The 24,148-nt window shown below is 40.8% G+C and overlaps 2 protein-coding genes across 4 annotated transcripts in view; one reads left to right on the top strand and one right to left on the bottom strand.

Annotated features, from left to right (window-relative positions):
* The window catches only part of MAGI3 (membrane associated guanylate kinase, WW and PDZ domain containing 3), a 287,932-nt gene that overhangs the window by 252,421 nt on the left and 11,363 nt on the right, over positions 1–24,148 (top strand). Inside the window, exons 17-22 of one of the 3 annotated variants that reach the window (XM_053590926.1) lie at positions 11,253–11,355; positions 12,112–12,238; positions 12,881–13,024; positions 19,742–19,880; positions 20,738–20,828; positions 21,418–21,462. In XM_053590926.1, coding sequence (XP_053446901.1) covers positions 11,253–11,355; positions 12,112–12,238; positions 12,881–13,024; positions 19,742–19,880; positions 20,738–20,787 — 563 coding nt within the window. In that variant the 3' untranslated portion in view covers positions 20,788–20,828; positions 21,418–21,462. Of the gene's footprint in view, positions 1–11,252; positions 11,356–12,111; positions 12,239–12,880; positions 13,025–19,741; positions 19,881–20,737; positions 20,829–21,417; positions 22,525–24,148 lie in introns of those variants that run through there. The other 2 variants (XM_053590924.1, XM_053590927.1) reach the window with 2 other exon arrangements.
* PHTF1 (putative homeodomain transcription factor 1) overlaps positions 22,686–24,148 on the bottom strand; it is a 59,589-nt gene continuing 58,126 nt past the window's right edge. Inside the window, exon 20 of the transcript XR_008380097.1 lies at positions 22,686–22,779. The gene's annotated coding sequence lies outside the window, so the exon portion shown is untranslated. The remainder of the gene's footprint in view (positions 22,780–24,148) is intronic.

The raw sequence follows: 24,148 nt of genomic DNA on the forward strand, positions 1-24,148 counted from the left end.
TATAATTGGGTCCTGCCCCCGAGAACGTGTGTTGCGCACCATGACCCCGAACCTCCCTCCTCCTTTAAGCCATCCCTCCACTCCCCCATCCCCCCTGTGTACTAGCATCAATTCTCCGCAGGTATCTTTTTAATAAAATGATATCTTTACCTTCAGGTAGATACCCAGCAGTGGGATTGATGGATTGAATTCTAATTTTCCGCAGGTCTTATTTTTAAGAGTGAACACGAGTTACCAAAGGCTGCCAAGGATTCATCTTGGAATGATTCTGGTAGTGTTGCCAAAACTTGGTTTTGTTTCCCATTTATTTCTCTGTTTATTTCTATTTATCTCCATTTTACATCCTCATTTCTCTCACTGCTCCCACTGGCAACAATTCTGGGATGTTTTATGTGTTGCGTTTCATCTGTGTGTCTTTTTACTTACATTTTCTTGTTATGTGTTGACATTTATTTTCAAGTTGTATAAATGTTACAGATGTTATGCTCGAGTTTTTCTGAGAACCATGATTTTCTTTCTAGATGTCTTCTTACTTTTCCAGGATCCAGTCCTCAGAACATTTAGTTGTTATATCTTCTTTTCTCTTTTGGATTGAGATATAATTTACATTCTGTAAACTTCATTATTCTGAAGTATACAATAGAATGTTTCCAGCATATACACAAGGTTTCGCGATCATCACCATTTCCACATTTTATCACCCCAACAAAGAAACTCTGTACCAATTAGAAGTCATCTCATTGTCACCAAAGCTCCCATTCCTGGGCAGCCGTAACCTACCTTCTGGCTCTGTGGATTCACGAGCATGTCACATAAACGGAATCACATACCGCGTGGCCTTTCCTGGCTGGCTTCTTTCACTTAGAAAAGTTGTTTCACTTGGGCTTCTTCCAAGACTTGGCAACTATGAATTGAGCTTCAATGAACAATCTGATGCAAATATCTTTGTTGCCAAGTGATTTTTGGCCTTTTGGATATACACCTAATAGAGGAATTGCAGGATCAAATGGCAGGTCTACATTTAGATCCCTGAGTGTTCAAGTGCCCATCAACTCGTGAATGGATTAATAAATTGTGGTATATGGATACCTTGGAATACTATGCAGCATTAAAAAAAGATGGAGACTTTACCTCTTTTTTTGGGGGGGGGGCCAGGGCTGGGTTTGAATTCACCACCTCCGGCATATGGGACTGGCGCCCTACTCCTTGAGCCACAGGCGCCACTCAGACTTTACCTCTTTTATGTTTACATGAATGGAGCTGGAAAATATTCTTAGTGAAGTATCTCAGGAATGGAAAAAAAAATATTCAATGTACTCAGTACTACTATGAAACCAATTTATAATCACTCACTTTCATATGAGAGATGAATCATAACTATAGCCCAGGATGAAGGAGGGAAGGGGAGGGGAATGGGAAGAGAGGGGGTGGTTCGATAGAGAGAGGGTTAATGGTGGGACCACACCTATGGAGCATATTGCAAAGGTACAAGTCAAATCTATCAAGTATTGAACACAAATGTCTTAGCACTGTGATTAAGTAAATGAGGTGAAAGCTATGTTAATCAGTAGGATGTAAGCACTCCAGTTTGTACAAATAATCCACACATTGAATCCCACAAAGGCATAAATGTATTCATGATCTATGTATATATGACTTAATAAAAAAAGAAGAAGAAAAAAAAGAAAAGTTGTTCCAAGGTTCATGTTTGCTATAACGTATACCAGGCTTTCATTCCTTTTTGTGACTAATGAGTAATATTCCACTAGATATATAAGTATATATATATATATAATCATTTGATAGACATTTGGGTTGTTTCTACTTTTTCACTACCGTGAATATGCTGGTATGGACATTGGTGTATAGGTTTTGTGCCAACATGTGATTTCATTTTTCTTGGATATATATATCTAGAATTGGAATTATTCAGTCCTATGATAACTATGTTGAACTTTTTGAAGAACTGCCAAACTGTTTTCTACAACAGCTGTGCCATTTTATTATATATTCCTAACAGCGATATTAAGCCTTCCATTTTCTCCATATCCTTGACAACACATACGAGGTCTGACAATGACTCCATAAGTTCACAAATTCATCCTAGAAAAAGCACTGTATACCTTGTTGCTAAGTCTCACCAATCACCTTCAGAGTATTCCCCTTGGGAAGCTGTGCACCAGGCCAGTGCCTAGTCTGCCCTTCAAAACAATTTTGGAACTCTTTCTGGAATGACCTTCGGAGACATCAAGTTCACCCGCTCGCCGCTGTGCACTTACATTGGCAGCACTGTACGTGCAGACAACTTGGCAAGGTGTCCTGACTCTGGTATGTCAGGGTCTCACAGCTGTGCTTGTGTTGACATGTGGCAGTGTCTTGCTGAGTGGTGTTCATTACTGTTACGTGTTTTTGTGGGCCACATGGCAATAGCTCTAAAAGTCATTCCAGAAAAGAGTTCCAAAATTGCTTTGAAGGGTGGACTAGGCACTGGCCTTGGTGCACAGCTTCCCAAAGAGAGCACTTCGAAGGTGACTGTAGTGAGACTTAGCAATGAGGTATGTAGCACTTTTTCTAGGATGTCAGACTTCACATTTTCTTTTTCTTCTTCTTTCTTTTTTTTTGGCAGGGGGGAGACAGAGTCTCACTTTGTCACCATCAGTAGAACCTGCCACCTCTGGTATATGGGGCCGGCGCCCTACTCCTTTGAGTCACAGGCACCACCCAGTAAACTTTTTTTTTTTTTTTTGAGACAGAGTCTCACTATGTTGCCCTCAGTAGAGTGCTGTGGCGTCACAGCTCACAGCAACCTCAAACTCTCGGGCTTAAGCGATTCTCCTGCCTCAGCATCCCAAGTAGCTGGGATTACAGGTGCCCACCACAACACCCAGCTATTTTTTTTGTTGTTGCAGTTGTCATTGTTGTTCAGCTGGCCTGGGCTGGGTTCGAACCCGCCAGCCTCGGTGGATGTGGCCGGTGCTGTAATCACTGTTAACCACTGTGCTGCGGGCGCAGAGCCTTCTTTTCTTTTTTTAAGTTCAGGTTGATATGAGGGTACAAATGTTACACTGTTTTCATTTCTAAGGTGAAGTTCAGGCTGCAGTTGACTTTGTCACCCAGGGTGCTTGCTGAACACCTTACACTGTGCACAGTAGGTGAGATCCCACCAACCACCCTCCCTCTCTCCTCCTCTTCCTTCCTGTCCCCTCCCCCTGGCTAGACTATCCTTGTGGTTTCCTTTCCTGTGGGCTTGTGGTTATTTATGTGTTGTTTTCATATTAGTACTGAGTACATGGGATCCTTTTTTTTCTATTCTTGTGATACTTTTCTAAGAAGAATGTGTTCCGACTCCATCCAGGACCTGGGATTTTCTATACCAGGGGCTTGTTTCCAGCCACCTTGGTGTGGCTGCAGCGCTGTCCCATGGGGTTTTGATCAGCATTCCTGATGGCTGATGCTGTTGGACATCTTTTCATGTGCCTACTGACTGTTCATGGATCTGATCTGGAGAAATGTCTGTTTGAATCCTTTGCCCATTTATGACTCAGTTGTCTTTTTTATTATTGAATTGTAAGATTTCTTTACATATTCTGAATACTAGACCTCTATCAAATATATGGTTTGCAAATATTTTCTTCCCACTCTGAAGTTGTCTTTTTACTTTCTTGTTACTGTCCTTTAATATACAAACATTGAATGCTGATGAAATCCAATTCCTTTTTTTTTTTTTTGGTGGTTCCTTACACTTTGATATTATAGCTTCATGTGCTTTAAGATTTATTCATATTGCTGGGTGAACATAATAGATTGCTTTTAAATGCCTGACAGTTTTCTGTAATACGTATTTACTACATATGACCTATCTATTTCCCTGTAGACAATCATATTGCCTCCAATTCCACAATATCACAAATAATTCTTTGGTACTAATTCTTGAATGTGTACTTCAAAGAACAGCATGAGAAGCTGGGCACGGTGGGGCACACCTGTAGTCCCAGCTATTCAAGAGGCTGAGGCAGGAGGATCTCTTGGACCTAGAAGTTTGAGGCCAGCCTGATAGCAAGACCCTATCTCTAAAAAAATAAAAATAAATTTCAAAAAGTGACATAGGGCGGCACCTGTGGCTCAAAGGGGTAGGGCGCTGGTCCCATATGCCAGAGGCGGTGGGTTCAAACCCAGCCCTGGCCAAAAACTGCAAAAAAAAAAAAAAAAAAAAAAAAGTGACATAATTTCTGTGAGTGAAATCACTTGATGAAAGCAGATACATGTGATTAACTAGTATTGTCAGGTTGTTCTCCGTAATTGCTGCATCCATCTCTGCTCCCACCAGCAAAGCACTGAGGGTGCTTATACCTTTATATCCCTGCCGGTACTTGGCATTAGCAGCTTTTCAATTGCTGCTCTGAAGCACAAAAGTGTTATCTCATTGTTACTTAATTGGCATTTCTCTGATTACCCATGAATTTGAGCATCTCTTCATATGCTTGAGATTGTTTTTGTGTGTGTATGAATTACCTGTTCGTCTCCTTCACTCATTTTTCTTGTGGGATTTCTTTTTCCTGTTGATATTTAGTTCCTCATGATTCATATAGAAACTCATCTAATTTTGTTTTAGAAAATGCACACGTCTTTTCCTGTCATCTGAATGTTAAGTTTGATCATGGTACCCTACATTATATAGAAATTCTTATTTCGAGGTAATCAGATTTGTCAGTTTTAACCTATGGCTTAGGTTTTACTTAACTTAGGTCATCCTTTTACCCCACATCACAGAGATTTTCTCTTACGTAAACTCCTACTAGATTTATAATTTTGTTTTTCACATTTAGGTCTTTAATCCATCTGAAGCCAACCCTTGAGTATAGTTTAAGGAGGGATCCATTTTTTTTTTCCTATCATGAGTCAGTTTTTTTAATACCAGCTGTTACATAGCACTGCTTTTCCCAATCGACTTGGGATGCTTTCTATCCTGGGTATTAACTTCCCCTTGCAAAATGAATCTCCACAACTCTCTGTTCTGTTCTATTGGTTTATTTGTCCTTTGGCTGATGAGATATATACATATCTTTGCTTACCTAAATAGAAAAGAAAGTGGTTTCTTTAAGGTGGAATCTACTCCTGGTGAAACATGCTGTGAACACCGCTGAGATGACAACAAAAGATACATTACAGAAACTCAGTTAATAAAGCACCTGCACCCACGGTGTGCATGATCCATATAGAAATATTCAGTATTTTTTTATCAATGATATTTTTCGTATCATTTTTATATAAATGTATATATTGTATTTTTTTTATTCTGAAAGTTTAAGTTCTGTCTTTTATGGCAGACTTGTCTATCTTTCCCTCTGAATGTAACTAGATATTCATGGAACTCTTTTAGACAAAATTTTAGAGCAAATTATTAAGCTCTTCAAAAAAAATGCAGCTATAGTTTTATTTGGATAAATAATATACATATATCTAAGTAATATACATACACAATATGTAAAGAAATCTTACAATTCAACAAGTAAGTAATGCAGACATACACACACACATATATATTAACTTTGGAAGAATTTATATATATATGTGTATTTTTTTTTTTTTTTTTTTTTGTAGAGACAGAGTCTCATTTTATCGCCCTCAGTAGAGTGCCGTGGCATCACACAGCTCACCACAACCTCCAACTCCCGGGCTTAAGCGATTCTCTTGCCTCAGCCTCCCAAGTACTACAGGCGCCCGCCACAACGCCCAGCTATTTTTTGGTTTGCAGTTCAGCCGGGGCCGGGTTTGAACCCTCCACTCTCGGTATATGGGGCTGGCGCCTTACCGACTGAGCCACAGGCGCCGCCCAGTGTATTTTTTTTTTTTTTGGCCGGGGCTGGGTTTGAACCTGCCACCTCCGGCATATGGGGCCAGCGCCCTACTCTTTTGAGCCACAGGTGCTGCTGTGGAAGAATTTATATCTGTACATATTAAAGTCATTCCACCTATGTCCTTTCATGGCGTCTTAGAAATTTTCTCACAGTGTTCTTGTTTACTGTAGGGAAGGAGGATTATCAATACCTTATAATGTTTATTACTATAGTTTAACTGTGATTTCTGTGTTTACATCTTGATAATACACTTTCTCTTGAGCACACACAGACCTCAGACATATTGGGGGTTCCAGTATCTAGAAGTTCCAGAGCACTATCAGCTAGCAAATATTGCAATAAAACAACTCAGAAGTCTTTTGGCTCCCCAGTGCGTATAAAAGTTGCATGTATACTATAGTCTATTAAGTATGCAGTGGCATCATACATACATATATATATGTATGTCTATCCACATTCCTAAATTTTAAAATACTTTATTGCTAAAATGTGGTGACCATCATCTGAGCCTTCAGTGAGTTGTAATCTTTTTGCTGGTGGAGAGTCTTGCCTTGATGTTAATGGCCACTGACTGATCAGAGTGGTGGTTGTTGAAGATTGGGGTGGCTGTGACAATTTCTTAAAAGAAGACAAAAACGAAGTTTACCACATTGATTAACCCTTCCTTTCACAGAGATTCCTCTGCAACCTGTGATGCTGATTGACAGCATTTCACCTACAGTACAACTTCTTTTCAGAATTGAAGTCAGTGCTCTCAAACTCCGCTCCTTCTTTATTAACTGAGTTTATATGATGCTCTGACTCCTTTGTTGTCATGTCAACAGTGTTCGCAGCATCTTCACCAGGAACAGATTCCATCTCAAGAAACCCCTTTCTCTGCTCATCCCATCTTCAGGCTCCAGTTCTTCTTCTAGTTTTCTTGCTATTTCCATCACATCTGCTGTTACTTCCTCCACTGAAGGCTCAAATCTCTCAAAGTCGTCCGTGAGGATTAGAATCAAATTCTTCTAAACTTGCCGGGTACAGTGACTCATACCCGTAATTCCCAGCACTTTGGGAAGCTGAAGTAGGAGAATCAGTTGAGGCCAGGAATTCAAGGCCGACATAACAAAAACCCATCTCTACAAAAAATTTTAAAAATGAATCAGGGATGGAGGCATGCACCTGTACTCCCCAATACTTGGGTGGTAGGGCGGGAAGATCCCTCTAGCCTAGGAGTGTGAGGTTACAGTGAGCTTTGATCATCCACCCTCACCTGGGCAACAGAGCAAGACACTGTCTCGAAACAAACAAATAAAATTTCCTCCAAACTCCTATTGATGTTGGTATTTTGACCTCTTCCCCATGAATCACAAAGCTTCTTAGTGTCATCAAGAATGGTGGATCCTTTCCAAAAGGTTTTCCATTTACTTTGCCCAGATCCATAGAAAAATTACTGTCTGTGGAAGCTGTAACCTTACATAATGTATTTCTTAAATAATAAGACTTGAAAGTCAAAATTACCCCTTGATCCGTGCTCAACAGAACCGATGCTGGGTTAGCAGGCATGAAAACAACATCCATGCCCTTGTACATCTCCATCAGCGATCTTGGGTGACCAGGATCATGCACTGTCAGTGAGCAGTAATATTTTGAGAGGATTGAGCAGTAGGTCTTAACAGTGAGTTTAAAATATTTAGTAAACCGTCCTGTAAACAGATGTGCTGCCATGCAAACTTTGTTGTTCCATTTTTAAAGCGCTGGAAGTATAGATTTAGCATAATTCTTAAGGGCTTTAAAATTTGGGAGTGGTAAATGAGAGTTGGCTTCCACCTAAAGTCACCTGCTGTGCTAGCCCCTAACGGTAAAGTCAGCCTGTGCTTTGGAGCTTTGAAGCCAGGCACTGACACCTTCCTTCTAGCTACGAGGGTCCTAGAAGGCATCTTCTAATAGACGACTGTTTCATCTTCATTGAAAATCTGTGGTTTAATGTAGCCACCTTCATCCTTACCTGATGACATCTTCTGGATAACTTGCTAAGTTTCCGTGTCGGCCCTTGCTGCTTCACCTTGTACTTTCATGTTCTAGAGACAGCCTTTTGCCTAAAACCAGTTCTAGCTTCAAACTTTCCTTCTACAGCTTTCTCACCTCTCTTAGCTTTCACAGAATTGAAGAGATTTAGGGCCTTCCTGTGAATTAGGCTTTGACTTAGGAGAATATTGTGGCTGTGGCTGGTTTGATCTTTAAACTAGACCACTAAAACTTTCTCCTTATCGGCAATAGAGCTGTTTACTTTTTTATCATTCTTATGTCCATTGGAGTAGAATTTTTAATTTCTTTTGAGAGCTTTTCCTTTGCATTCATAACTTGGCTAGAGGTTTGGTGCAAGAGGCCTAGCGTTCAGCCGGTCTTGGCTTTCGAGGTGCCTTCCTTAGCTTCATCATTTCTAACTTTTGATTTAAAGTGAAAGATGTGTGACTCTTCTTTTATCTGAACACTTAGAGGCCACTGTAGGGTTATGAGTTGGCCTAATTTCAACATTGCTGGGTCTCAGCGAATAGGGAGGCCTGAGGACAGGGAGAGATGGGAAAGCGGAGCATTCAGAACACACACAGCACTCATCAGTTAAGTTCACCATCCGAGAGGGGTGTATTCATGGTGCCCAAAAACAGCTGGAGAAAATAACTTGAAATTGACATACCTGGCAAGCAAATGTGCAAGAACTCATGGGAGTTTCTAGTGCATACAGGAACATAAAGATGAAAGATTGCTAATCGCAGGTCACCAGAACATATACAATAATGATGGAAAAGTTAAAGTATCACAAGAATAACCAAAATATTGGTTATTGAAACATGAAAGTGAGTGCATGCTGTGGAAAAGTGGTGCTGACAACTTGTTCGACACAGGCTCGCCACAGCCTGTAGCTTCTTCTTCTTCTTTTATTTTTTGTAGAGACAGAGTCTCACTTTATCACCCCTGGTAGAATGCCGTGGCATCACAGCTCACAGTAACCTCCGACTCCTGGGCTTAGGCGATTCTCTTTCCTCAGCCTCCCCAGTAGCTGAGACCACAGGCGCCCGCCACAACACCCGGCTACTTTTTGTTGCAGTTTGGCCACCGGGCTGGGTTTGAACCCACCACCCTCGGTATATGGGGCCAGCGCCCTACCCACTGAGCCACAGGCACCGCCCAACAAGCCTGTAGCTTTTACAGACTTTGGAGGCATCTACAAAGCACGATGGAGCAGAAAGTGCAGTAAAATGAGAGGTGCCTTGCTCACAGAATCCCCAGCAGGAAGAGACACTTAAACCGCTGCTTTACTATTTTAAGAATTTTCAGATAAAATTCAGAAAGAACATAGGCCTTCTTGACATCATGGAGTAAATATTTAATTTTGCTAAGTAATATAGCTTATAACAGAAATAAATTGGAGAAGCCAGGTAGCATTGGTTGAAGGACTAGAAATGAAAAGAATATCAATGGTAGAAACTCTTTATTTCACCTGGATGAGCACAAGAAAAACACATGTGTCTTAAAAAGTAAGCACCAACTGGTGGTACATTTTGCCTAGAAGTGATATCTCTCAACTTCAAGGGAAGCTAGAAGAAAACTTGATCAGATTATTACATTGACTTGCTCTTGGTACTCACACATTATTACTACAGCCAAGCCCAAAGCTGATGGATACCTAAACTGGACTCACACAGAGGAATCTCCAGCCATCTTTTTGATAGACATAATTTTCCCCATCAGTTTCTATCCCCTTAAGAGCAGCCATGAATTTACAGTCACAGAAAGTATTCAGCTCTGTAATGGACACCCGAGTGTAGATACAGGTAATGAAAGAAAAACAAATTTCCAGGTCACTCCCCCTCCCCAAGAAAAGGTTCATTACCTACTCTAGCCCCCTCCTCCCTTCCTGGGATACTTGACTTGAAGGCAGAAACACAATCCTGGGTGAGTCATGGTCCGATGGCTCGTCCTACCCCTGGGGTCTGGTGCACATTTTTGAGGCCCATGTCAGCACGCACACGGAGAGCATCAGAAGTCCTCAGGGCCACCTGGCCTGCCATATACCATTTCTCCGTCCTTCTGCCACTTCTTAGTCTTTTTCCTGTGTTTTTAGAGCACTCTCTAGTTTCCAGATACAAGAATTTCCTAATCTATTTAGCAGTTTGAAGTCCTATAGAACTTTGAAAAAGAATAACTTAATGCAAGCCGTGAAATAGTGGTGCACATAGAAAAGCCTGAAGCTCCAGATTTCTCAACAGAAATTGCTCCCTGACATTCACCTCTTATCTTTAATATCAGACCTTGTCTATCTCCATTATATTCCAAGATTCAACTGATAGCACTTTCCAGACCTTCTAACCTAAAATGGCCTCCACGTCAAAGACTTTTGAAAGTGAAGTAGATATTTTAGATACATACTTATGGAGAAATAGAGCCCCAAGTGCAGTCTATCGTTTTGACATGATGATGGTTATAACAGGAACTTTTATATTGTGAATATTATATGCCAGGGACTATGATAAGCAGGCACATTGTAAGCTCATTTGAAACAGTAACCCAATGAGGTAACAATAAGTCCTCTTTTGGGGGAGCGTAGAGAAGATAACGAATTTTCTCGAGAACACACAGCTGGTACGTGATAGGGACAGGCTCAAGCCCCATCCACCTTCCTCCGGAGTTTATGATCTTAGTCACTAAGCTGTGCTCCCGTCTTTGGTATTTTAAATATGCTGTGCTTTGATATTTGGACAGAGTAAAATGTTCCAGAATTTCAGCTTTAAAAAGATGAGTCTGACAGCCTTAAAAATCTCTTTTAACTATCCTTTTCTGTGACTTGCCATCGAGCTCAAATGCAGGCAGTTACTGTGCCTCGCTATGAAATGTAGACTCGTCTTTGGGACTCAGTGTCAGGCAGAATAATTACTCCTCTATTAAAGATGCAGGTTCGAAGACATTCGTGTAGCTTGCAGAGGGGCCTCCATGCCCCAACGTTCCTGAGACTCTCTTTGTTATCTAGAATGGTTTACCAATCATGAGAAGTGTGCTGTGGAAACTCATAGAAGAGGTTGCAAGATAATTCCTGGAGCTCTGTCTTCTAGATAAATGGTATCGAATATCTTCATTTCTGGTTTTCATGTTGTATGGATGACCAAAGCAAAGGTGAAAGTGGGGAAGGAGGAATGTGACTCCTGTTCTTCTGAAACAGAAATATTGACCAAAACCACAGGGAAAAAGTTGTTAATGTTTCAGTCCCAGACAGCTGACAGTGGTGCTGTTGGTGCTAAAGTCACCAACATCGGGAGAGCAATAAGCACGTGTTACTGTCTCAGTTGCTTAGAGCCACTGGCCTTCATGTTTTTATGTAAAAGTGCTTATTTCTGTTCTTTCTCATTTGAACAGATCATCATGGTCCACCATCCGGAACAAACTCAGCCAGGCAAAGCCCAGCCTTGCAGCACAGGTCCATGGGACAGGCTCAGGCCAACCACATCCCTGGGGACAGGTGGGGCTGTTCTTCTCATCTCTCCTCTCTTCATAACCTACCCCACTCCGTTGCAGTTGTGCAGAAGCCAGCTGTTGAGGTCACAGTGAGAATGCTTGTCTGTCTCTCCCTCAAGTTCCTTCCCTATTCTCTCCACCCTTAATTCCTTCCTCCCTCTTCCCAGGCCTCATTGTGGGCACATTGTAATTATCCGATCAAGCCTGACAGGTGAGGCCTAGAAGGAAGTGACGTGGCCTCTGGCTCTTGCACTCTTGGTCCTCACAGTTTGGGGAGGGAGGCCCTGGTCCCATGTGGACTGCCATCATCTCAGACCATCCGAGCAGAGCAGTATCTTGGACACATTTCTTTCTTCTTTTGTTTAATATCAGCTATGAAACCAAACCTAGATTTCCAGAAATTCAGCATCATCATAGGTGTTGGTGCTCCTGGAGAGTCATTTCTCACTGTGACAAGGTCACCTCATCTGCCCTCTGGTTCAGTTACTTGAGGACAGTTTTCCTTGATGTAAACTGCACTCAGAGGTGCCCTTAAAAAAAATTGGGATACTGACAGACTTTAAGGGATGTTGGCGGTAATAGCATCCAGGTTTTTCCTCGCATCTCTCGAGTTCTAGATGTAGTTTATCTTCATAGGTGTTTTTCAGAAGAAGAATGGCAATGTTTAGCTTTTAAACGAAAATAAATCCATCTGCCTTTACTTTTGGACTGTTTTTCATTTTCTCAGTTCAGAGCATGACTTGATTTCTCTCTCTCGTAGAAATATCCTAGAAGGCGAAATTGGAAAGGAGGTCTCCGCTTCTTACAGACATTCGTGGTCAGACCACAAACACCTCGCCCAGCCTGACACGGCAGTGATTTCAGTTGTAGGCAGTCGGCACAACCAGGTAACCAGATGTGCCCCTACACGTGGACTGATGCTTTGAGTTGCTGTATCACTGACACTGGCAAATTTTGATTGCAAATCAGTTCACGTGAATTGTTTCCAAAATGAATAATTCTGGAAGACCTACTTTGTGTTTGGCATTCTGCTAGCTTCCATGAGAAAACATAAAGAGTGAAAGAAAAGTTCGCCTTATAAGTAGGAAAATCTGAACACTTAGTTAAGTACTTAGACGTGAATATAGTTAAAGCAGGACATTTTTGTTTGTTTATTGAATAAATCCTTTTAATAAAATCTAGATTCGGTCAGAGGGCCTCATTCAAAGATCCAGAAGGGCATATGGACCCCAAGGCCACAGGTTCCTTACTTCAAAATACACGTAAAGGAAGCATTTTCCAAAATCATGTTCTCTGATTATTCCATTGCACATTGATCAACTAGGAGAGAAGATGCATCATCCTTAGATTAATTTAGGCTGCATTTATAAAATTAAGTAGGCCTTCAACCAAAACTTACATTCCTTCCTCATGATATAGAAATAAATATTGAGAGTAGAAATGATTTCTCCCAGCTATAAAAATAGTGTTTCTTCCAAATATAAACAAAGCAATCTGCAAGAACTTGTTTTTCTTACACTTCTCTCTAGAGCCTTGGTTGTTACCCAGTAGAGCTGGAGAGAGGCCCCCGGGGCTTTGGGTTCAGCCTCCGAGGTGGAAAGGAATATAACATGGGGCTGTTCATCCTTCGTCTCGCTGAGGACGGTCCTGCCATCAAAGACGGCAGAATTCATGTGAGTTGACTCCTGTCCGTTAACTGAGGTTCTGGCTCTAGACTGGAAACTTCTGAAAATAATTCATTTAAAGAGAATGTAGAAACCTCCTGAATCTAAGAAGCAGGGTTTTCTATCACTAGAATCTAAAAGGCAAACGTTTATCAATTTTGTTTTTCTAAGCCCTGATGATTGTTTATAGAGCTACATAAGACATTTTCCCTACTTCTCTAGATATTAATTAAAGAGGAATCTTATGGAGAAAACAGTTGCTGTCCTCAATTTGTTAAAAATAGTTAGTTCACTGATATTCAAATTTTTAAGTTCTAGATAACCTTCCTCCTGCTACCCAATAGAATTTTGCATTTCCTTTCCCTGCCACCAGTAGGCATCAGGGAAGGGGAACTTTTTTTTCCCCCTTAACTTTTAACTAAGTAAACCAATTGTAAAAGCACCCGATCCTGGTGAATTATTAGGTAGTATGTTCTAATAATGATTGTAAAAGGCTTCTGATGATTGCAGTTTTGAAATTTCCCTCCCATTACTCGTTTGCATGTGTTGAGTGTTTATACTACCCAAGGCTTCTGCCTGGTGCTGAGCCAGTTGGGAGAGAGACGATCAAAAGAAATAGAATACTCGGGCGGTGCCTGTGGCTCAGTGGGCAGGGCGCCAGCCCCGTAAGCCGAGGGTGCCGGGTTCGAACCCAGCCCTGGCCAAACTGCAACAACAACAAAAAGAAATAGGATGCTATATTCAAAATGACCATCCCTCCCCCCACAAAAAATATGACCAGCATATACACAAGTTCAAAGGAGGTGACTAGAGAAGACTTTGTGGACTAGGTGGCATTGAAAGGTGTGTAGGATTTATAAAGAGAGATTAAGGAGAGAGAACTTCCCAGGCTGAAGAAGCAAGCAGTGGGGTAAGACTAGGGAAGGATAAATCATGTATAGAGAACTTCAAGTGGTTTGAGTTACCTAGATTTTATTTCAAAACGCATAGGGATAGAGAGGAAAGTGAGCATATGAAAGTAGGTGTGTCACCAGCATGAAGGTGTCGACAGTGGGAAACCTCAGAAGGCTTTTGAGCCAGAGTTTCCCTCATAGCAACCTGCTGGTAACAATCCGGGTGTTAGTGGTGAGCGGGATGGAGGAGGGGAAATGGCAGCTGTAATGTGTGCAGGCAGCAGTGGCGGTACTGGGGATGGAAGATGGAGACGCATGTGAGAGCAGCTGTCAGTGAGGAAGCGCTGGGCTAGATGAGGACGAAGGAACAGGATGAGGATGACTCAGAGGCTTGCCCTGTCTGTACTGTGAAAAACCAGTCGGGAGGCCTGGGGGAGAAAGGACGTAGCAAAGATGTTGAGGCGGAAGCCTGGCTAGTCCCAGCAGCTGTAAATGTTTAGCAGGCAATTGAACTCGTGGTAGAGACGCAGATTGTGACACTGCTCAGAGGTGATGATTCCAAACCTTTGTTATGGATAAAATCACTAAAGATTTGGAGAATAGTGGGCTGAGCGCTGAACTCTGAGCCAGGCCTCTCATGAGTGGGCTGGAGAGGGTAAAGGAAGCAGGCAGGGAGAGAAGGCAGAGCCAGGAGCCAAATGGGGCCGGTACAGCTGATCCAGAACTGCTGGGCCCAGCCTCAGTTTCTCATGAAGACTATTAGAGAGTGTGAAGAGAACAAGGATCTGAAAGTCAGACACAGGATCAAACCCCCTTCTGCCATCCTGTAGCTGTGCACGCTCAGGTAATGTCTCTGAATCTCTGTTTCCTCGTCTGCAAACTGCAGGCCCTCTGCATACTACTTGGAATGCTTGGCCCAAGTCATCTTCTTAAAGGTCTTTTGGGTTGTTGTTTTTTTTTGGGGGGGGGGGTGTTTTTAAGAGACAGGGCCTCACTTTTGTCAACCAGGCTGATGATAGCTCACTGTAACCTCAAACTTCTGGGCCTGAGCCTCTTCTCGCCTCAACAGCCTGATTAGCCAGGACTATAGGTGTGTGCCACCAGGCTCAGCTAATTTTTAACATTTTTTTTTTGTACAGACAGGGTCTCACTGTGTTGCCAAGGCTGGTCTTGAACTCCTAACATCCAGCCTCCTGTCTTGGTCTCCCAAAGTGGTGGGATCACAGGTATAAGCCACTGTGCCCAGCCCTTGAAGTTTTAATCAGAGCATTTTTTATAGAGGATGGCATACTTATGCCTGGTTTTCGTGATCCTTTATCTTTTTCTTTCTGTCTCTTACACACACACACACACAAAATCTGTTCGGGTACTTTAAATCTTTTTTTTTAATCTCCCATTGTATATATTTTCACAAAAATTCAATTACATAAGATCCACAAATCTTACCAAACAAATAAAAGGCAAATAGGTCTTCATGCAAGAAAAACAAGTCCAACTTTAAAGGATGCCGTACAAATGGGCAGAAATGTTAGAATTTAGTGATTAAATAAGCTTTCATTTCAAAAATTAACTCTGAATTTGAAAATAAAGCAAATAAACTATTAACCGTTAGATCTAGGTCTATTCTAAACTATTAAAAAAGTCAGTTTCTCAAAGATTTATTTATCTGGCTATTAAATTATCAAATTCTTAACATGATAAGGGTCTTGAAAGCTATAACTGGTACTCAGTAAAATGGTATTGATGGCAACTTACTGTGGTGGCCACTGCCCAAGTGATAAGAGAGTGTCTGTCCAGCTGACCACCATGTACACATAGCCACCTGCGCATTCTCGCTGCCACCTCCTCCTGTCTCCTCTTGCCCCTTGATTTAGGTTGACGAGGATACTTTGTGTCCTTCACCCATTATTCCACTGTCTCCAGCACCCGACATAGTGCCTTGAATATTCATAGTAAGTGTTTCCATAGGTATTTGCCAAAAAGTAAAAATAGATGGATAATAATTCTAGATACTAAGAGAATTGTTGGTTTGGTTTTTTTAGTTTGTTTGTTTTTGGTTTTTGGGTCTTTTTGAGAATTGGTTTTTTAAAAAGTATTTAAAATTAGTTCCTGCTAAGTATTACTGGCAGGCAGGACGAGGGGTATATAAGGTAATTAGGCACAGTGTAATAGTATAATTCAGAAAACAAGGTCATGTTAACTCGTAACACCAATGGAAAGGTGTGAGAGTCAGTGAGAGGATCTGTGAATTTGGTGAGCCTTAACTAGTCCTCAACATCTAGTTGAGATTTAGAGAAGAGAAATACAAAAGAGTGTTCTGGGCTATGAGAATTAGCAATAGATGAATAGAAAAGGTTTCTATTAGGGAATAGTGCCAGACTGAAATATTTAACATAGCACAGAATCAGATTTAGACAGCACTGAGAATTTGCTGTCCTCTGGGCAATATGTATTTTTCCAGGCAACAGGTATTTTCACCTACATTAGTTTTGGTCTCACAAAAACTCTGCAGGAACTGACATTGTGCCCACTTAACAGATTTAAAACTGAGGCTCAGGGAAGACTGAGTCACTCACTGAGTTCACCCAGCTTGTGAAAGCCACAGTGGGACCCAGGGGTGACCCAGGTCTGTCCTCTTGGATCAGTCCCTGTGCTTTCTACCGTGTCAGGCCTTGGCTGGTTTCCAGATGGGGTTGGATTTCATTGAGAGGCATACAGTTTCATAACAGGTTATAAGATAATGTAAGCCATGTGTTAGAAATAACTATTTTGTAAATCTTAATACATTTTTCGTGGATTAAAAACTACTAAGACTGCCTAAAAATATATTGACTTTTTAGCCAAGCATGGTAGCTCTTATAATCCTAGCAGTCTGGGAGGCCGAGGCAGGCAGGTTGCTTGAGCTCAGAAGTTTGAGATCAGCCTGAGCAAGAGAGGGACCCCCTCTGTACTAAAAATAGAACAGCTAGCCAGGCTACAGGATCTAGAGCCTAGAGGATCTCTTGAGCCCAAAGTTTGAGGTTGTTGTGAGCTATGATGCTACAGCACTCTACACAGGGCAGCAGAGTGAGAGTCTGTCTAAAGAAAAAAAAATACATATATAGAGAGAAACACTTTTAAAGAAAAGAAACATTCTTTTTTTCTAATTTTTCTTCTGACTTCTTTTGCTTTTCTTATTTTTCCCCCTTTCATTCCTTTCTTTTCCCTCTCTTTTCCTCTGTCCCTGTAATTTTATTTCCCAATAATACAGAAGCACAGCCTGCGTAAAAATGAGACCCCATCTCCACAAAAAGTAGAAAAATTAGCCGAGCATGACACCTGTAGCCCAGGAAATAGGGAGGCTGAAGCAGGAGGATCACTTGAGCCGGGGAGTTTGAGGCTGCAGTGAGCTATGATGATGCCACTGCACTCCAGCCTGGGTAACAAAGCAAGACTCTCTCTCAGGAAAACGAAACTAAATTTGAATCTTTATCTGTTCTATTTATCAATGGAATAAATAGTTTATCAAAAGCTATTTTCTCCACTTTCTTATTACTATGTTTTTAATTTTTAAGGTAACCTAAAATTTTAAAAGAATGTTTACACTTCCCTCTCAGAGGAGCCTTTTAGTTGTATGTAGTTCAGTATTGAACTTTTTTTCTCCTGTATTCTCCCCACTTTCAAGTTCAACAAAAATGACACCTGGTGGCAAATATGTTCAATTACAAGTTTTATTTGCAGTTTCTTGTCCTAAAGAATTAAAAAGTGTACAGATTTATGCAATTTAAACCAAAGAATGTAATTGAAATTAACGCTAGACCTAATCATATTCCACAAAATGTGCTCAGGGCATGATCCAGACACTATCTACTTTTTCATTTCTTATCAGCAGAACCATATATCTAGTACTGGCTCGTCATCCATATTTCCTCATAGAAATGATCCTTCTTCTATCCCTTATCTGGGGAAATCTAGATATTTGCTTATAGAGAAGTCTGGATTGTAAAGGCTTTCTCATTAATTATTGTTATTACTTTTCTCTATCCTATTATCTTTATTATTATCTTACTATTGTTGTTTTCTTCAAGGTATATTCTTTCATTTCATATATTAAATCCATCAGTCTTGTTTCTGATATCCTATTTCTCAAAGTATGACTTTTTAAAATAAAATATGCAACAAAACATTTTATTTTCTATTTCATAGTTGAAGTCTTTTGCATTGTATAGAATGGGGTGTAGTCTACAGTTTAATCTTCAGAATGATGCACTTTAAAATAATCTGAAAAGTGGGCGGCGCCTGTGGCTCAAGGAGTAGGGCACCTGCCTCATATACTGGAAGTGGTGGGTTCAAGCCCGGCCCTGGCCAAGACTGAAAAAAAAAAAAAAAAAAAACCTGAAAAGTAATTTCAAGTGGATAATCGTGTTTTATCTCATTAACTCCTCCCAACACTCTCAGATAGATACTAATATTCTCATTTAACAGATGAGGAAAATGAGACTTCTCAGGTATAAAGAGGTAGAGCCGAGATGTGAGTCCCAGGCCTGAGATGTGAGTTCCTGACCACTGTGCCAAGCTGTGTCCATAGACACAGAGTTGTCTCTCTGGCCTTGGGGAAAGAACTGAATCCTCTGCTGTTGTGTTACTTCTGGCTTATTTTGGAATATTTGGTTTGAGGAACGTCAGTAAGAGTCCATTGTTAGTGCATCTGTTTGGAATTGATCCTTGAGTTGCACGTCACCTTGAATCATAAACGTCATCCTTTCATCGGGCTCTTTGTGAAAGTTAGACTCCGCCATGGTTTTCCTTTTTCTTGTAAGTAGCAAGGGCACTGAAGCACCTTACTCTGATCCCTAGCTTTATTTTCCTGGGAAATGATTTTAAACTAAAGACATTAGGCATATGCTAGTTATTGGTTTTAAATACATGTTCATATTAATCTAGTCTCTAAGCTTAATTTTTTAAATTTGGCTTTCTTTGTGGGTTGTTTGTTTGGAGATACAGTCTTATTCTCTTGCCCAGACTAGAGTGCGGTGGTGTTTGTAGTTCACGGCACCTTCAGACTCCCAGGCTCAAGAGCACGTCCTGCCTCAGCCTCCCAAGTGACTAGGGCTCTTGGCACTTGCTACCACACCCAGCTGATTAGAATTTTAATCAGTAAATGTCGTTTACTGAGTGCCTAATACATGGGCAGGACATAGTGGCGGCTTCAAAGATGAGGAAACATCTGTCCCAATTTTAGAAAATAAATTCAAGATTCCACCCACATTTGGAAGTATGTATCATGGTCAGATACAGTTTTGTGGTATCATTTGCATTATTGTAGAAACTTCACATTTTCACTTTAGCTCAACTCCCATTGTTTAACTTACAGTGGAATTTTTTTTAAGAGCTGGAGTCTCACTGTATTGCCCTACATATAGCTCGCTGTGACCTCCAACATCTGAGCTCAAATGATCCTCCTGCCTCAGCCTCCTGAGTAGCTGGGACCATAAGCATGCATCACTGTGCCCAGCTAATTTTTACTTGAAGAGACAAGGTCCTGCTGTGTTGCCATGTTGGTCTCAAACTCCTGGTCTCAAAAGTGACCATTTTGTCTCGACCTCCCGAAATGCTATGATTATTGGCGTGATCCACTGCACCGGGCCCAGAATTTGAGTCATTTCGAGATACGTAGATCCTGACTTACTATAAACTTCCCATGTAGGTTTTTTCTACCATCTGTCCTCTCCTCAACTGCAGTATGATAGCTCTGTACGTAAGTTGAATATTCTACAAAAGAAATAGTCGTAAGAGTTGACAGAAGCAGCAGTGAAGAGGCTGCACAGTGTCATGTTGTCCCTGTCCTGTCTAGGTTGGGGACCAGATCGTCGAGATCAATGGGGAACCTACACAAGGAATCACACATACTCGAGCAATTGAGCTCATTCAGGCTGGTGGAAATAAAGTTCTTCTTCTTCTCAGGCCAGGAACTGGCTTGATACCTGACCATGGTAAGTAAAGTAACCCACTGGTAGCTGAAAAATTGTGCATTAGGGAGAGAGCAAAAGAAAAAGCAATGTCTATTTGAAGGGGATAGATATTTTATTAGCTAATTCAGGGGTAATACTAGAACCATCAAAAGCTACTTACATAGAATTATCATAACAGTATTACAAAACAAGTGACTGCAAGCAAGACTTTTGTTAGAATGAAATATATTTTAAATTGATTTTTCATCAGAAAACATAGTTGCTTTTGCAGAGAAATGTGCCTATAAAAAGCAAGTACATTAGAAGCAAACAATTTAAATGTCATGAAAAACATTTTAAATCTCTTCATAATATCCCAGCATTCTCCCTTCCTTGGCTAATTGTGCATTACCAAGAAATATTATTTATTTCTGTATAGTAGTATTCTATCTTAATGAGTAAGTAGCATGAAAACTTCAGGGCCTCTGGTCACTTGTCAGAAACGAGTTGCTGGAGACAAGCAGTCAGACCTGAGGCCACGTCTGCCCTCCTGTACTAATCTTAAGCTTCTTCTGGTTCATTGTATGTTTCTGAAATATCGCAGCATTTAAAATATCGAAATATTTGAAAATCACTGTTTTTAACTGAATGCACTATCCTAGAAATAAAGGCAGTACTAATTTCAGTACTCGGCTCCTTTTGCCCACCCCCCCAAGCCCACCACAAGCTTTTGAGGAATAAGTGTAGACATAACCTCCCACAGTCCCTTGCAGCTTACCATTCTCTGACTGTTTTATCCTCCACCATCTGCTTGTAAATCATATGTTCCCAGTGACATCTTTGCTAACTGCGCTGATTTTTTTTCACATAGTCCTAGGCTTTTTCTCTTCCTTCTTCAGGTTTGGCTCCTTCCGGTCTGTGCTCCTACGTGAAGCCTGAGCAACATTAAGGCTTTCAGGGCTTTTCTTGGTCTTTCCTTAAAAAGACTTGGTAAATTTGCATGTCTTGTAAATCACTTCCTTCTTTTGTTTTCTTTTTAATTAAAAGTGATGCTATTAAATACATCTATTTCTATCTTCTGCACTTTTCAGTCTCCTTTTGACATTAAATTTGACAGCTTAATGCAAGGAAATTATTTACAAATGCCCGTGAACCACGTTCTGGTTACCACAGATTGGTTTCCTTTATTAATCAGTAATCTTGCCGTTACCTTAAGCTGTATCCATTGACAACCAGTAAGCTTCTTGGACCAAGTAATTTGGTCCAATTTTATTACTTCTAAGTTTTTGACTTGGCTTTACTAATAAAGAATGTATAGATCATGTTAGCTCACTAATTATACACAATTAGAAAAATGAATACTCTTACTTTATTATCCATACACAAGCTACTCTTCAAGTATGAATAGATGTCTGTACACATCTGCCTTTGCAGAGAGGTGTAAACAAACTATATAAAATACTCACACTCGAGCTATTTAAGCAGTCACTACAATTCAAATGGCTGTCAAAGTTGAAAATTTATTGTTCCTATTTATAATTCTAAAATGTAATAATGTCCACTCAAATCACTTTTTTAGGTGATTGGGATATTAATAATCCTTCATCTTCAAATGTGATTTATGATGAACAGTCACCATTTCCCCCATCTTCACATTCTGCTTCCATATTTGAAGAGTCTCACATGCCAGTGATAGAAGAATCTTTAATGAGAGTCCAGACATGTGAAAAGACCGAAGAATTAAAGGACACTGTGCCTGAAAAGAAAAGCACTTTCAATGAACATCCCTCTGAAGCAAAGCAACAGTGTCTTCTCCAGAAAAATATGAATAAGAGGGACCCACCCAACAGTCCTGGGCACAGTGACAAGAAAAAGCTATTAGAAGTAGAAAGCGGTGTTACACGGAGAGGTAGATCTGCTAGTCCCAAGAAGTCAGCCAGTCGGTATTCAGAGGAGCATTCGGAAAAGCTTGCTAGTAATCCAGAAAATGACCCCAAAAGAAGACCCCGAGAGCAATCACACAGCCCCAGGAAAGGGGAGAACAGAGGCTGTGAGATCAGCACCAAGGCAGGCTCCGGGCAAGATCACGGCAGAAAAAGCAGAGGACGTTCTTCCAGCCCCAAGAAGCAGCAAAAAATTGAAGGAAGCAAAGGTCTATCGAATGCTGAAGCCAAATCATTAGAAGGGGAGAGTCAAAGAACAGGCCACGCTAACAGTGATGCTGCCAGGAAAGAAAAGTCAGGTGCCGCCAGGAAAGAAGCAAAGCAGAGTCAGCTGGGATCGAGCAGAACCAGGTCTCCAGAGAAAAAGGGCAAAAGAGTAGAGGAAAAGCCTCTTTCATCCAAAAAGACTAATCACACTACTAGTAAAGCAGTGTCTGAAAATGAAAAAGGAGAGAAAGCAATCACAGGAGAAGCGAGTTTTAGTAAAGATAAAACAGGAGAAAATGTTCAAGTATCAGAAAAGAAGCTGAAGCGGGAGCCTGAAGAGAGAGCGGTTTTAAACAAGACAGAAGGTCACAGAGGGAGAGAACGAGAGGCAGCTGACGGGAGCAAGGAGCCCGGAGGGTCCAAACCTGGGTGTAGCTCTCCAGGCAAGAAAACACCAATAACTCCTGGGCCCTGGAAGGTGCCAAGTGCAAATAAAGTCATAGGCAATACTGGTATGGCTGAGAAACGACTATGACCTTCAGTATAAAACAAAGAAAAACAAGTTGTAATCTTTTCTTACTAAAAAGCATTTTTCCAGAAAATTTTTTTTCAGAAATTCTGAAACACACGTTTTAATTTGAGCATCACGTTACCTAGGCTGCATGAAGGGCCTTTAGGATCTCTAAGAACCAACTGTCATGGCTGGCTGCCCTCCGGGCACTCAGGAAGGAGCTGCATCCACGCGCTCGTCTGACACCTGCTCAGGCTGCCCGGCTCATCTCCACCAGTGTCTGAACAAATGACATAGGTTGGTATCAACAATGTGGTCACAACTCACTTCATATTTGTGCCAAGTTACCTAGCACAAGTTAGCCTTCTCATCCAGCTATTTCCACAGTAATGAAAAAAGTTAGATTTGGCTTGGAAGTTGATGTTATCAATAGCATGTTGCATGTTTGCAGAGAGAAATATTTGAGTCTTTGCAGAAGAGATTGTTAACTCATTGAAGATGGAAGTTGTCTCTTCTAACAGCCACTAATGATGTCCAGGTTCAAAAATAAAACTGAAACATCACTGCTTTTAAGGGAAAAAATGTATAGTGGAACATTGATGCTTTCTTAATGCTTTTTATTTTAATTTGCCTGGAGAAGGCATTTCAAATCACTGTTAAAGATATTACTTACAATTGAAAGTTCAAAATGAGAAAGAGTTTACCTCCTGCTGTGTTTCCCAACTCTGATGTAGCGATAGCATCTCAGGTGACCCTATTTCAGTTATTTCGTTATGAAACCACAAAGAAACATGGGGAAATAAAGCTTACTGCTCTTCAGAGAAAAGCTATCTATCTACTTTCTGGATATTTCGGTTGGACCTGCAACTAAAGTCAGTAGACTTTAGTACATATTTGAAGAGTCAAAATTATAAACTGTGCGAGGGACTTGATAATGAAACTGGTTGCATAGTCCATCAACAAGTAAAGTACCGACTCTTCTGGTAGCAGATGTATAAATTTGGGTATTTATTAATAGAAACAGAGCCTGTGTAAGGCCTGCCAGCACGGAAGGACAAATGTGGTAGACAGTCCTTGCTGGGTCCTATTTAACTTTTAGCAACATTAACTTTCTTATTTAAAAACAAGAAAGTGAGAAACATCTGCTTAGCTTGCACAAATTTTCAGAATTCCTTTTAAAAGTCTAAATAAAATGTTTGTTGGGAGTTGGAGATAGTTAACTCCATAAGATAGATCCAGGTTTTCCGATCCCCTAAAGTAGCATCTATAAATAAAGGCGCCTTCTCAAAATAAAACTGTTTTATGGAGCGTTTGAACGTGCTAGTTCTGTCACCCCGAGTTCATTTTGTTGTGAAGCACATTATGTCAGAGTCCTTCCCTCTGAGAGTCCAACTGTGAAACTCTTCAATATAACAACTGTATCAGCCCCTGTAGATAAGACATGTTTCCCAGTGTGAGATTTTTGAAATCCTCTTTTCATCCAGAATTATATTTACCCACCTATTGTAACTACTCAAATAGAGTGAATTTAGGAGGCTTGATAAATGCTAAGAATTTAGTACCACAGAAATGGTTTATTTTCCCTATAGTCCACAATTAGTAATACAAATCCTATTTTTATTGTTAGGTGTGACATAACTGATGTCCTA

Source organism: Nycticebus coucang, chromosome 5 (genome assembly GCF_027406575.1).
Source record: "Nycticebus coucang isolate mNycCou1 chromosome 5, mNycCou1.pri, whole genome shotgun sequence".
NCBI lineage: Eukaryota > Metazoa > Chordata > Mammalia > Primates > Lorisidae > Nycticebus > Nycticebus coucang.